The 15,972-nt window shown below is 45.7% G+C and overlaps 1 protein-coding gene across 1 annotated transcript in view; it reads right to left on the bottom strand.

The window, feature by feature from the left end:
* LOC146203078 (uncharacterized) overlaps positions 1-15,972 on the bottom strand; it is a 67,713-nt gene that overhangs the window by 39,507 nt on the left and 12,234 nt on the right. The window contains exon 2 of the mRNA XM_084588502.1: positions 721-1,576. Within this exon, the coding sequence (XP_084444628.1) occupies positions 721-1,576 (856 nt within the window). The remainder of the gene's footprint in view (positions 1-720; positions 1,577-15,972) is intronic.

Genomic DNA, 15,972 nt, shown 5'->3' with positions numbered 1-15,972 from the left:
GAAGAGCCCATGAACAACACACACTCAAAAAGAAAGGAGGTGGCACGAGGTCGAGCGATAAATGACGTTTTTTTTCTTTTTTTTTTTCCACGCTCTGTTTTATGGAGCGTGTCGTCCGCCGTCAACCGAAGGCTTCGCAAGCGCCGTTCTTCCCGCATCTCTCCTCTTATGCAGCTGGAATAATTTCTTTGCCTTGAGGTGAACGGAAAATTATGCCACACAGTAGAAAATAGGGCGCACCTTATTCATGAACTCTTCGGTAATCAATTCTCCTACGAAGCGCCTAAAATAAGGAGAACAATAAATAACTGCTGCAACTGCGTCCCTCTAGGAACTCCCTTCCTTAACTTGGTCCTTGGCTTCTACATCTTCGAATAATAAAGTTGCGAAATAAACCTTAATTTTTGAAACTCGGGCAGTTAAAATAAGGCCTCGCTTGAATATCGGCAGTTATGTGCTTCGTCGTTAATATTTTAATCATGATAAAATTGATGTAAAGGGATGTAAAACTGAACTTTAGCGCACCACACACAATGCAACGATCTGGAAATTTTATACAAATTATTGCATTCGTGTTATCCTTGCATGAAACAAGATATCGGTCAACGAATCTTGAAATCATGCTGCCCTCATTTAGCAAAGGAAGGGGAGACAGAAAGGTCAGAGACGTTGGCAGAAAAGATGTGTTTTCATCTTTTTCTTTTTTTTTTTTTCACGCACTTGCTTTTGCCTCCACGTCGGGCCACCACCCGATGGCGGTGGTGGTGGAGGCGGCGGAGGCGGCGGTGGAGGGCCACCAGGGCCACCTCCACTGCTCTGCATTGGGGGCAGCGAGGGCGGTGGTGGCGGCGCAGCTGTCTTGGGCGACGACATCGATACTTGAGGAGGTGGCGGTGGAGGAGGGGTGGGCGGCTCGTGACGGAACGGTCCGCCGCTGCCGTATCCCCCGGGCACTGGCGACGACGACGTTATGGGAGGAGGTGGAGGCGGATACGCGTACGGCTGATCATCGTAACCCGCGGTGGCGCTTTGGGGAGAGGGCACCATGCCTCCTAGGGACTGCGCTGGAGGGGGTGGTATGAAAAATGCTCCGGGGCTTCGTCCACCGCCATAGGCAATGGGCGATGCGTTGCCCTGGCGTCCACCAGCCGGTGGGGGCGGCGGTATCTGAAAGGTGTTGGGGCTGTAGCCGCCGCTAGACGGCGACGCCCTTCCTTGTCCGGCTGGTGGTGGCGGCGGTATGGAGAAGGAGTTTTGTGCTGGCGGTGACATGGTACCCGCAGGTGGAGGGGGCGGAATGGGAAACTTGGGTCCGCTTGCGTTGAAGCGGCCGTTGGGTGAGGCTGTCCTCTGGCCACCAGATGGTGAGCGGCTTCCTCCACTTTGCATAGGGAACAGTCCGCCCGTGCTGCAGTACACAGGAGCGTCCGGAGTCTCGGGGGCCGGAGGCCACTGTGGGGCGGACCACTGGGGACTAGTGGGCGTGCGGTTGGAGGCAAAAGCCATCCTGTTCGGGTCAGAGGATCCCCCTGGAGTCATAGGCATGTTTTGGCCAAAGGGTCCGCCTGATTGTTGCCTGCGAAAGCAAGCATCGAAAAGAGGGTCGAAACTAGGAACAGGACAATTTTTGCGGATATAGGCTGCAGAAAAACCGAAATTAAGAGCCATTCACGGAAAGAACTAGAGGGAATCATGTTTTAGCCACGACGAGAGACAATTGTTCTCACACTGGGCATACAGATATTGAAAGCGAGCTCAGAGATGCAAAGCAAAAAGAAAGATTGTACAGATACTTATGCACTGTTGCCATCGACCCGATTCTTATAGTTAGCAGGAGACCTTTAAAAGATCGCCCATCACGCAAGCCTTATTGGGTCGAGACCTAGCGAGACCATTCGACGAGCTCGATGCGTCTGTTTAGCTTCACCCCGTAGTAGCTAATTGATACTTCCTCGTTTGCAAGGCGTCGTAATCAGAGATAACGTTGCAAAATGTAATATACTTAACTAGTGCACACGGTTCTTTCGCACGGCTAACAAAATAGCACAGCGTCCCCAGAAACCGTGTGGATAGCATACACGGAAAAAGGGACAAGACACCATCAATCAGTCGGCACAGGCGTTTAACGTCGCCCATGCTGACTAAAATATTTAGGATAAGGTTATCGAGGTTACGGCGTGCCCTATCAATTTTGGGCTTCCAGTTGACGAAGGCTCTTCTTGAGAGACACTCTGAACTGGCGGTAGCCAAGCTTTTTGCAGTTTCTTGCCTGAATGACGGTATGCCTTAGACTGAGCTCGCAGCATGCAGCCTTTAATGCGCTATAGGCGAGCCCTAACCATCGCCATCTTTGCTACCCGCCTTCCTTGAAGAAATAATAAATAAATAAAAGGAGTAAAGATAAGGGGGGGGGGGGGGTAAGATTCACATTCAAACTTTTTGAATTTTTTTTTTTTTTTTTTTACGAGAGGGGAGGGGGGGTGGTGTGATATCGGGCGCTGGTTAGATTCGCGAAAATGCGGTAATTATCTGAACTTCAAACTAAAGCGTAAATCATTATATTCATGAATTTCCTAGTGATCTGGCTGCATTATTATTTCACATACTGAGTGATCCGCTCTTGATTAGTGATGCTTGGACTGTAATAGAAATTCACACTTTGTATCTGGCGCACACATGCACGCACACGCAGAGCGAGATAGATAGATAGATAGATAGATAGATAGATAGATAGATAGATAGATAGATAGATAGATAGATAGATAGATAGATAGATAGATAGATAGATAGATAGATAGATAGATAGATAGATAGATAGATAGATAGATAGATAGATAGATAGATAGATAGATAGATAGATAGATAGATAGATAGATAGATAGATAGATAGATAGATAGATAGATAGATAGATAGATAGATAGATAGATAGATAGATAGATAGATAGATAGATAGATAGATAGATAGATAGATAGATAGATAGATAGATAGATAGATAGATAGATAGATAGATAGATAGATAGATAGATAGATAGATAGATAGATAGATAGATAGATAGATAGATAGATAGATAGATAGATAGATAGATAGATAGATAGATAGATAGATAGATAGATAGATAGATAGATAGATAGATAGATAGATAGATAGATAGATAGATAGATAGATAGATAGATAGATAGATAGATAGATAGATAGATAGATAGATAGATAGATAGATAGATAGATAGATAGATAGATAGATAGATAGATAGATAGATAGATAGATAGATAGATAGATAGAGCACAAACTACAGGGCCTGCGCTAGACGACAGTACTAGCTCGTGTGCTCTGTCCTCTTTCCAATATGTATTTTTTTTATTGTGAGGTACCGTCTTTGCCAAAAGTAACCAGGCTGCATGGTTTGCTTCTCGCTTGTACTTTAAAGCGAACAAGGAATACCAAATGATAAGAACTTGTTAACAAGTGAGTAGAGGAGCTCGTCTTTACTTTGCACAGATTACAGCTTCAGAAGTGGTACGAATTCTCTGCTAACTGGCTGAGAAGCTTAACACACAGCCTGGTTACTTTTGGCCGAGATGGTACATACAATGCCTAGATACACAAAGAAAGGCCTTGCTCTAACGGAAAGCCCGTGGTGGTTGGTGGACTGGGGCGACGTACTATCACATATTCAGGCTTAAAACCTCTCGTATTTAATGGAAACAAAAGAAACAAGCCGCCTTGTTACAGCTTAACCGTGCGCAGATTAATGAAAGAAGGTGCAGTTTATAATAAAGCCACGGCACCAAACGTTCAGGTGCACTAGCCTGGACTCAATGTGAATAGCCAAAATCATTCTAGACTATATTGCAATCTTTCATTTCAAACCTGCGCAGCTTCTTCGGAGAACCCATGGTTACAGTGCCCGACAAACTACGTAAAGCTCTTTTAAAAACTCTCCAAATAAACCAAGTCGTCGCAGTTTAAACTCGTTCTTTCGCTACGTCGGCCACTCGCACGTCTTCTCAAAGCTCGTGCATGCGTTACAAACTGGTCAGCACAGTTCGTTCCACTCAGAGGTTGGCCGCCACCAGTGCGCGCATACAAGCGCTGCCGCGCAAGATGACAGGACCCGTCATAGCTCTCGTTCTCAAAAACAAGCTGCACGAGCGGTGCGCTATGAGCTCCCGTCGAGAAGCGTGCAACGGCCGACCAGGGAAGAAATGACTGCGCAGGCCATGGAAGCACGTCGTGAATACCGCGTGTGCCAGATGCGCGCATTTATAGCTGCCGCTTGTTTGAGACCCACGGGGGCCGAGCCATTGGGTTAACGCAAGAAGAGCGCATGTTTTTTTTTCTTTTTTTTTTGTAATATTGATTACCGTGCATCTATTATTTTTTTTTTTTTTTTTTTTTTTTTACGCTCTGACTGAACTGAGACGTTCGGACTTCGCTCAAGGGGCAGCATCTGCGGCTCAAAAACCGGTGGATATAAATATAGAGGAGAACGCCGGGGCGGGAGTGTGGGAGGGGCGCGTAGAAAGAGGCCCTGGCACGATGACCGAGCTTGACGATGCAATCCCGCGACCAAACCCCGTCCGCCGCTTATGTGAGAAGACGGCGCAGACACGACGTCTGGAGCAAGAGTTGCTAGCGCCCGGCTCCTGTGCGTTTCCCGGATTGCACTCTCGAGCGGAGATATTTCACACAGGCCGCCAACCCAAGTCTCGAAGCAGCTGGAACATACATAGCAGGAACATACTGCCGGAACTTCACATATTGTATTTGTATTAAATGCTTTGCGTCCACGCGCGTTGGGCTGAGGAAATTAGGTTGCGTATACAGCACAGAACTTTGGCAGCATTCAGCACCCGAAAAAAAAAATGAAATAAATCGCGCTTCATAGCTAACTAATGAATAAATGTTTAGGCCGGCAATGCCGCATTTCTACTACCCCATGCACTGAGCAGGACCGCGAGAAACTCGGGGTAAGATTTTTGCTTGGTCCCTTTATTAGCCCACTTTAAAGGCTGCATTGCTTGAGCTATTAAGTAGCGGATAATTTGACAGCGAAGTAAATGGTTTTTTTTTTTTTTTTTTCAGATTTGGGATAACCACGCTCTTCCTGCCGGCGGGAATCTGGAAGGAAAAATATGCCACTATTCGCAAGGAGGCAACAGCGCCGGATAGCGCAGAGATACGCAAAAGACCAAAAGGTCATTACTAATATGTTAGGATAATATCTCCACTTATACTGAACCAGGTATACGATAATGCTGGGTCCTATATCTGTGATCCTGCTTCCTATGCACACATATACAAAAAAGCGAACCCAATTCTCTCAAGACTCTCACACGCCCACAGAAATCGATGCGCCAGCTAAATGATCAATTTCAGAACATTGCACCGCATAAGAGAGCAAGAGTGGGGGGCCATGTAATAACACCAGAAAAGAAAACCAGAAAGATGCCTGTTCGTATGAGTTTCGTGACATACATAGGCCTTAACTCGTCCGTAGAGTGTTTCAAGGGCGCTGTGCTAATGTAAAAAGCCCTATATTATGGCGAATAGCATCAGCTCCTTAAAAGTATCAAACGCTAAGACGCTAAGACAGGCACGCACAACGTTCAAGCCCCAGAGCTGCAACTTCGCTGCATCGGACTACGGAGAGGCATCAGTGCAGGAGTACCCCCCCCCCCCCCCCGCACCTTTCAACTTCATTATTGTTTTTTTTTCTTTTTCTAGGGAGACTTGAATCAAACAATGAAATTATGCGGCTGGATACATTTGATAGCTTTTTTAAATCCTTACAAACCATGGATTTATAGATGGGGCAGGGCATCCCAAAGCGGCTGATGTTGCAAGGCCGAGTACATTCCCGCTTAGTGAAATACAGTACATTTTTTGTGAGCAATTTCCTTTTTTTTTTAATTCAAAAAGAATCATCATCATCATCATCAGCCTGACTATACTCACTGCAGGGCGAAGGCCTCTCCCATATTTCTCCACTTAACCCGGTTCTGTGCTAGCTGCATCCGCTTGACCCCTGCGAACCTCTTAATCTCATCCGCCCACCTAGCTTTCTGCCGCCCCCTGCTACGCTTTCCTTCCCTTGGAATCCAGTTTGTTACCCTAAGCGACCATCGGTTATCCTCTCTTCGCACTACATGTCCTGCCCATGCCCATTTTTTCTTCTTAATTTCCACTAGAATGTCGGTAACCTGGGTTATTTCTCTGACCCACTCTGCACGCTTCCTATCTCTTAATGTTACCCCTACCATTTTTCGTTCCATAGTCATCTGCATTGTCCTCAACTTAAATAGAACTCTCTTGGTTAGCCTCCGCGTTTCAGCCCCATAGGTAAAAGTCCATTACCTTCAAAAAGAAGGTAATGGACAAAAGCACACATCTGTAACGCAGATGTACAGCAAATACATTGCCGCAGCGTTAAACAGACACTGACACCGCCATGCGATTGGGCTCGGTTGACCGGCACGCGCTTGTCATTTCTCTGAGCTCTCTCGTAGGTCGGCTAGCTCAGCCGTGCATGATTTCGCCAGTACTTGTGTGCGCCCCAGTCAAACTCTTCCCTCAGCTCTACCTGCTTTATATCCCAATATATCGGAATTATTCATGACGACAAAGGCAGCGCTTGTTTCAGACAAATCAAGTGATGGGCTAAAGTAAACAACAACAAAGAGAACTGCTTAATGGCAAGCATCGCTGATTGAATCCCAGGCTTCTGTGGCAGTCACCCGTTAATGCAGCCAATGTGTTAAAAATGGCCTGCTCTCAAAATCGAGAGCACGCTGAAGAAACGCCTCCGCCGGCACCGTCTAAATTAATACAAATTTCTTTTCTCCACTGAAGGACGCCAGTGGAGGTGTGTGTGTGTGTGTGGGGGGGGTGGGGGGGGGGGGGGGGGGGGGAGTATTTTACGACCACTTTGTTCGTTCGGGTCGCATACGACTGGGCGAATCCAATTTTCTTGGAGCCGGTCCTACAAAGTTAATTCGGATGAGCGCAGTGTACCACGAGAGCTCTGCAGAGCAAGCAATGCTGTCGGCGACATTATGCTGTTCGAACGCAATGTGGTCTTAGCATTCGGGGCCTGCGAGGCAAACGGCAGCCGCGCGCGCCACGCGGCCTCGGGGCTACAGTTTCGCAAATTGTCCGGCGAGTCGAACGCATGGAAGGCGCGACCTTCGCGGCTCCAAGGAGACGACAGCCGGAATGAAGTCACGCACTCGCGTGCACCGCGGCGCTGGCCCCTTGCACGGGGTGGCGCCTTCGAAGCGCGCTGCGTTCAGGGCAGGCCGCCAATGACTCGTAACAACGAGAACAAAACGCCGGCACTCGACTTCATTCGAAACCAGCGCACACGCGTGCCAGCACGAAGGGCGGCATTAGAGACACAATGAGTGCCCACTCTGCATGCACCTGAAATCGGTCTTTTCACTTAATTTTTTGCTTTTTTTTTTCTCTCATTTCTCTTAGCTCTGGCGCTGCTGATTTGCTTCTTTTCGATAAGTGTACTTCGTGCCTTGAGTTTCCGTTTCCTTCTTTCTCGTTTCCGTCATTCTTCTCGTGATTCTTTTTTTTCTTTTCACCAGTCGTGAGTCGAATTCACGACTTTTGCGTAAACCGAAGGCATGGGAAGCCAGCAAAAGACGCATACGAGCTCGGCTCGAGCGTGTATGGACTTTGTAACAGCGTGGGTTTGCCAGTGCTTCTTTGTTGCTGAGTCGTTCGCCTTCGAGTCACGAGTAGCGCTCACAATGGGCGCGCCGTTGCTGGCTTGAATGACGACGTCAGTTCTGACGGGTTCCCGCGCCTTGTCACGTCTTGTTTGAGGGACATTAGCCTTTCCAAAGAGGCTCAGAAATATGAGGAGCCCGTGCGTGAGAGGATGCTTTGGCCATCGACTTGACATCTGTATGCCGCTGCCCTTCTACTACGCCGCAAATAAGGAAGGATCCTGGGGAAAAAAAGAAAAAAAAAAAATGCTAGGCGCCGAATGAAGGCGCTGCACCTTGTGGCGCGGGGCAAATAAATCTTGCTGAGGGAATACTATATTAGTTACTGAGGTCGCAAACTGTCGTCGCCTTTTGGTGTATTGACTTCCCTGCCTGTCCCAGATTAGCAATATAGCAGGTATTGTCTCTTTCCCCGTCAAACAATGCTAGGAAGCCCGATTAACGAATTACGAAGGTAACGCGATCAAACAACATGTCAATGCGACAATTGTTTCGCAGGCGTGCGTAATCAGCGAGGCCTTCAGATTATTTGCTGTTATTAATGCGAGAGCATTCCTTCGCTACGTTCACAGTTTTCTGTCCGCAGATCGCGACCGCAGAACGTGTCCGCAAACCGCGTCCGCAGAATGTGTCCGCAGAACGGGTCCGCAAAATGGTGTCTGCAGCAGTTGTGAGTTATTGAGAAGTGGTAGAGGTTAAAGAGTGGTGTCAATCGATAGAGGCTGACGTAATGCTGTGTCGGAGAAATAATTAGGCCAATAAGTTAATTAGGTAATCAATTATAGGCGAAAAATGTAAACGTAAGGGCGAAAATTGTCTCATTAGCCAATGGCTTGGCGTCACATTTGATGTATCTAACACCAAAATAGTTAATTAAATCAGTCAATTAAGGTGACGTCAAGGATGTGAGGTCACGCAACCTCAAGTCGAGCCAAAAGATGGCATAGGAAGGGATTGGCGCGTAATTTAAAAGTACCAAATACTAAAATGGGTAAACAAGACGTGAATTAAGCAACTAAAAGCAACCAGAAGCAACCAACAGCAGCACCCATGCTTTTGCATTACTCCAATGCAGATTCTGCAGTGCTCTTTAATATTTTTTTAATGTAAGTGCTTTAAACAGGTATGACAGTTTGCCACAGATATCACAGCGGAAGTCCTTTCGGCAACTTCGCGATCTATGCACAAAATAAGGAAATATAGAGGTGAAAACTGTCCACGCTTCCTTCACTGCACTGTACTCGTGGAAGGATACTTAGAGAATTAGTCCAGAACATACCTGAACTATTTCATTGCTTGCCGTAAGAAACACTCAATAACAAAAAACTGAAAACTGCGCACATTGGCGTTTTTTTTTTTTTTTTTCTCATCGCAGGTCTGAGCGACCATACTTTTCATACCAGAGCGCTATCCGAGATTTCAGCGTTTTCGTGCATTGTGGCACCAGCAATATTGGCTTCAGTAGGGGGGCGGGAGGAGGGAGTGGAAAACCTTCCCATAGGAGTTTTGACAATGCATATACTTCCTTGTAGGCACTAGAAATAAGCTAGACAGCTTGATCAACACATTACGTTCCAGCATATCTACGAAACGCTCTTCGTGATTACGGGCCAACTTGCACTTTACAACCCATGACTAATGGTTGCTTGGTTTGTGGGGTTTAATGTCCCAAAGCGGATCAGGCTATGAGAGACGCCGTAGTGGAGGACTCCGGAAATTGCGACCACCCGGGGTTCTTTAACGTGCACTGACATCGCACAGCACACGGGAGCCCTGCTTTTTGCTTCTATCGAAAAGTGGCCGCCGAGGCCGGGATTCGATCCCGCGTCCTTGGGAACAGTAGTCGAGCGCCGTAACCACTGCGCCACCCCGGCGGGGTCAACCCATGACTAATCTTGCCGGCCATGTCAAGGCAGTCGAAGAAAGTCTGAGACTGCTTAAGCTGGCAGACGATTCGGATAGAAAAAATTGGACATTTCGTATAATAATTAAATGAGATTTATGGAGTCAGATTGTGAGATGGTGAGCTTTGGTATAAATTCCCGGTCATATTTGCCAGCAAATCTTGACCGCAACACTTAGTAGGGAGACTGAGTACATCTGTAATTATATTGAGGCTAAAAATACCTAGGAAAAAAGTTAGTGTCTGTGCCACTTGTTAGTGTAACACCCTTCCGCGGCGTCACATCTTTTTGTTGATCGCCCCCCCCCCCCCCCCCCCCCTTCAGTATTCTGACGGAATTGGCATGGGACGATAGAGTTTTTTTTTTCTTTTTTTTTTGGTCCGAGTTAGGTGTATAGGAAACCAAAATTTTTGTTTGAACTATATATTTTAGATCGCAAATAATGCCTTTTTAGTAGAGATGTGCGAATATTACAAATTATAAATTTTGAATACGAATCGAATGTGCTAATTATTCGATTCGCATCAATATTAAAGAGAAAGAGACATTCGCAATTTTCGGAATGTTCGAATATTACCGAATACATAAATAATTTTCGTTTTCTTCGCACTGCGCTTCATCGCAATGCCTAACTGGTTCAAATGCGCAGTGAAGCATCCTTTGGACGTGACAGGGCCATGTTGTGAAGAGGGATCATCCCTTTTGCAAAGATAGCCTTCTCGACAGTGTGCGCAAAACGAACAGCAGGACGAAACCGGGAAAAACTGTTGTTCTTGCTTCGGTTTCACCTCAAAAGCAGAAAACCATCGTGCAAGTGTTCATCAGACAAAATTACTGTGATGCAAATGGTTTTTAGCAGTTTTCAAGCCAATTCGATGATTCGAGCTGTAAGCTAATTCGAAATTTTTTTTTCTAGTCTCTTGAAGGCCGGGTTAACGTGAGTTTGGTGTATTCAGCAGAAATATGGCAACTATACACTGCTTTGTGCAGATACTTTCTGTACAAAAACCGGTATACAGAATGCTGTATGATATTTGTATAGGATTTTTCGGTAGGGTGTGCATCATCATCATCATCAGCCTGAATATACCCAATGCAGGGCGAAAGTTTCTCCCATATTTCTCACATTAACCCGGTTCTGTGCTGGCTGCATCCACTAGACCCCTGCGAACTTCTTAACCTCATCCGACCACCTAATTTTCTGCCGCCCCCTGCTACGCTTTCCTTCCCTTGGAGTCCAGTTTGTTACCCTAAGCGACCATCGGTTATCCTCTCTTCACACTACATGTCCTGCCCATGCCCATCTCTTCTTGATTTCCACTAGAATGTCACTAACTTCAGTTTTTTCTCTGACCCACTCTGCACGCTTCCTATCTCTTAATGTTACCCCGTACCATTTTTCGTTCCATAGCCGTCTGCGTTGTCCTCAACTTAAGTAGAACCCTCTTGGAGCCTTCATGTTTCAGCCCCATAGGTGAAACGTAGGGTGTACACTTCTAGTTTAATTTTGCTTGCAAATATGAATTCTGAAGAAAGCAAGATGAACACTGTTTTCTATATTTTTTTTTATTTTCTGTCTTATTTTCATTTCTCAGATATAGATTTCTCAGATATCGATATTTAAAGGCACCCCCCCCCCCCCTTTTTTTTTTTTTTTTTCATGCAGAAAAGTTCTGTGGAAGCAGAACTTTTCTGCATTGGGGGGTTCGCTAGGGGGTTCCTTTTGGATCGTGTTTTTCTAGGACTATATTCGTCAAAAAAATAAAGTAGATGGCGGCGGAGAAGAGGGATTGTGGGGTGTTAACATTGTTCTCTCATGCAAAATTTCTCTCTTGGAACCAGGTATACAACAGAAACTCCCCTGCCTCTATAAACATTGAAGAACTGCAGCGAAAAAGTATGGTCAAACAGTAAACGATGAGAGCATGCGCGGGCCGCAGTAAAAAACAGTGAATGAGACGTTTGTTTAAGTTATGAAGTTTAAAGTGTATATTTATTCTACTTCCGTTCAAGAACCCAATTTTATCTGAAATTATCTTCGTAGTTTCTTACAGGGCAGCAGCTACAACAAACTGAGGTTGTTTAGGTATCCTCAGCTAAATCGTATACCTTATTATTCCTAGCTTAATGCTGTTGACTCCTTTCCGGTAGACACGTTCTGGTTCATAAAAGCACAAAGATAGTTTTTCCGCTACGCGTCCTGGATGACGATATTTTTTTTTTGTCCGAAATGAAAGACAGGTGTCGCTGCACAGTCCTTGCTGACATTTATTGAGATATTTAACCCACTTCCTCTGCACCAACCCGAATGCTAGTGCTTTCTTTTGAATACATAACGCCTTTCCTTGGTATATAAAAGCCACTTATATAACTGGGCATGTCGAGCATGTTTCTCAGTAACTCAGGTCATGACATCGACGTTATCTTTGGATGAATACGGCCTTCTCGCAAGCAGCCTATTTCTTTAAAGCAGCAGAAATCTAATCTGCAGGCAGTGCAAGAGCAGCAAGAGCCCAAAACATAAGTTTGTTTTGTTTTTTTGCTTTTTTTTTTTTACCTAGATAGTAATATTGGAACTCAATGTCCACAAGCAGAGTAGGAATCGAGCGTGTTGTGACCAGGAAGCAGTGTCAATGTTCTTGGCGTACCCAATGGTCACACTCTGATTTTTTTATTGGGAAAACATTATAACCAGGCAGCGCAAACCATGTACCGAGCACTGGTACTGTGTGTGCAATATTGGCCCTATACAAGACCACTGCATATCAACACACTATCATATTGGACCGACGGCTTGTGCAACCTGGCTTACTAGCCCATTAGAGGAAATTCTGTAGGCTACCGTTGTTACTGTTCTAGTTGAGGCCGACATGGCCGAAAAATGACGACGTGTCCACTACTGTTCCGGAGTGGCCGAGTTCGACCACGATCGCCGGCGGCTGCGTTTCGATGGAGGCGAAACGAACAGGCGTCCCTCCCGCAGCAGGGATGACAGTGCACGTTAAAAATCCCCAGGTGGTCAAAATTACTCCGGCGCCCTCCACTACGGCATGTCTTTCTCTCTTTTCACTTTCACTCCCACCTTCCTTCCTTACCATACTGCGCGGATCAGGTGCCCATAGAAACAAGTGTGACAGATACTGCGCCTTTCCCTATCTGTGAACCAATTATTATTATTATTATTATTATTATTATTATTATTATTATTATTATTATTATTATTATTATTATTATTATTATTATTATTATTATTATTATTATTATTATTATTATTATAATTATTATTATTATTCACGTGTCGCCGTCATACACAGCGCACACCGCGGCAAAGCGGCTAGGTAACATGAGACATGCGACCGAGCGAGGCGCACGCGTTACGCCATGATCAAGCGCGCACCAGCGCGCTGCGTAGGTGCTGCCGCCGCGAGTACTGCAGCCGAAGCGGTGGAGATGCACGATTTTCGCCGTGATGGAAAGAGAAGTGTCCACCTCTGCGGCTGCACCGGCTGTGTGCGGTCGTACTCACAAGCACGCAGACGCAGGTGAGGCACGCAGAGGGAAGAATAAAGCTGGTCGTGCGAAGCGAAGAGAGCTGCACTCGCAAAAAGTAATGCACTCGCTTCGCCACACGTGAGCAGTCTCAAATGTACGGTATTTTTTTTTTATCCTTTCTTGTGAAAGAGTTGAAAGTTTCGGCGCGCTATTTGTGATGTTATCTTAATATGAGATGCAAGAAAACCATGGGGGAGGTATCTGGGTAACCAGGCACAGAAAAAGGTATCGCGGAGTGACGCAGTGGTCCGAGAAAAAAAAAAAAAAAAAAAGGGGGGGGGGGGGGGGGTAAGAAAGGCAGTCACAGTAAAAAGAAAAAAATACATGCCAATAGACACAGAAAATTCAAAACGAACAAGAAAAGCTCCGGCGAAGAGCGCCACTACCGAACCCTCTTCTTTTAGTTTTCTTTTTTCGTCCTATTCTAAATTTCTAGATCGATGTCATGAAAAGCTATATGTTTGCGAGACGTTGAAGAGCAGTTTACGGCTAGAGGTTACAAGAGGGCAAGTAACCAATGAACAAAGGAGGCTCCCCTGGGCCAATGGCCGAAGTCGTAAGTCCTACGGGCCTCACAGCAGTGGCCAAAATGCCGCACGCGGGCCGCAGACCACTTGTTTGAGAACCCTAATTTAAACAATAAATCATAACCCAATGTTTTTGCGCCATCACCGAGAGTTGTCCTATACGATTACTCTTGAGCAAACTGTCCAATATGATAAGACACTGAATACTATACGTAGGCATGAGAGCTCATCTGCATGCATGAAATAAAGCTGCACTAACTGAGATGTGCCTCTTCAGGATATGGTAGAAGGAAACTGTAGTAACGCCGCAATGGCTTCACGCACTGTTGTAGCTGAGAGGCTTCAGAAGACATTTGATAGAAAGTATTTCTGGACAGTTGTCAAACCAGAGGTACTGGATAATCCGTGCGCAGATAATCTTTTTTTTTTTTTTTTGCTTAAGCAGGCAGCTACCGTGGGAACAACGCATACGTGCTTCTGAACATAGTTACGAGGCCCCTAAACTATATATGACATCATCCGAGGGCGACGCGTCATTGGAGAGCGCTTTTCACATAGATTGTCGTGACTGAACCACGGCCTGCTTGGGTGTTGTCGCTGACTGCGGCAGAGATGCGAAAACCAGACATTACCGCCAAAGAAGAAATCCCAGCTTAGCCAAGCGAAGGAGCGCAGTTGCGTATGGGTCTTTTGGACAGAGTCCTTGAACTCGTGACCTCGGCGTAAGCAGGCGTCGCTCGCATGCCTTGAGAAGCAACTCCACCTAACGCGTTATTCGATGCTTACTAAAGCATTTCTGTTTCTTTCAGCGCTCATTTCAATTTTTCTTGCGCTGAACAAGAGTACTTGCTGTAGGTCTGATATGTCCGCTTCTACCGTGCGTCTTGCCTTCGTGACTAGTGCGGGTTTTGTGTGAGTACTGCAGTTGTCTCAGACAATGGCACATTTGAGTCTGGGATTGCGCAACCAATCACGACCTGGCGTCAAGCCGAGCACGCAACGAGAAAATCGATTCAACGGCGGACTGCAGCGAATACCAAGGATAACGAGGCATTGCACCTGCCCCGTTGTCTTTGATATATAGCAGCAGCCCGAGAGCTTGCGACTATTACCGAGCGCTTTCTTTACTCTGGAAGAGGGCGATCTTTCTTTACCAAAACTTGCTCTCGTTTGTCTTATTATTTATTCATATTGTAGAAGTTCGCAATTTTACAAACTTCGAAAGGCTATTCGCTTCTCATATATCGTCTATTATTTCTTTACTCTCTGAATTTTAACTTTCTGCCTAATGCACTTCTATGTCATTTTTATCGGGCTGCTGCGGCTTGAAATCGCGTGCTTTGTATGCGAGATTTAGTCACCTTCGTTCCCATTTCTGTTTGCCGAGCTTTTTTTGTTTGTTTTCCTTGCCTGGTTTAGCGTTTTAAAGCTTCCCTCATTGGCCTTGTAGTTTAACGTCCACAGACAGTTTTTCGCTGCGCATAAAACGACGAAAACTGCTGAATGATTCTTCATCTGCTGATTATGTTACTTGTATCAAATATGGTGTGTTGTGGTGGGGTTTGGGTATGGTATGGTATGGTATGGTATGGTATGGTATGGTATGGTATGGTATGGTATAGCGTGGTGTGGTATGGTATGGTATAATGTAGTATGCGGTGTTTGATCCCCAGAAGGTATACGTTGCAACGGGACGCACCGTAGTGGACAGGTGCGGACTGTTGTTTCCATGGGTACCCAGAACGACACCACCAACTGGTAAATGATTCTTTATGTTCTATTTGCGTTGTTAGTAGTCATTATGACATGCGATGGTGTGGTTTTGCATAATATGGCATGGTATGGTATGGTTACCATACCATACCATACCATACCATACCATACCATACCATACCATACCATACCACACCACACCATAGCATAGAGTACCATACCATACCATACCATACCATACCATACCATACCATACCATACCATACCATACCATACCATACCACACCATACCATACCATGCCATACCATACCATACCATACCATACCATACCATACCATACCATACCATACCATACCATTCTATGGTATGGTGTGGTATGGTATGGTATGGTATGGTATGGTATGGTATGGTATGGTATGGTATGGTATGGTATGGTATGGTATGGTATGGCGTGGTATGATATGTTTAATGTCCTAAAATAGAACGTGAGCTCGGGTACGTTGTTGCGTTACGGGCCGGAAATATCGAGCACCTG

This window comes from Amblyomma maculatum, chromosome 1 (assembly GCF_055883805.1).
Source record: "Amblyomma maculatum isolate TAMU_Amacu chromosome 1, ASM5588380v1, whole genome shotgun sequence".
NCBI lineage: Eukaryota > Metazoa > Arthropoda > Arachnida > Ixodida > Ixodidae > Amblyomma > Amblyomma maculatum.
The sequence above is the reverse complement of the archived record's forward strand: the minus strand, read 5'-3'. Positions and strand labels throughout refer to the sequence as shown.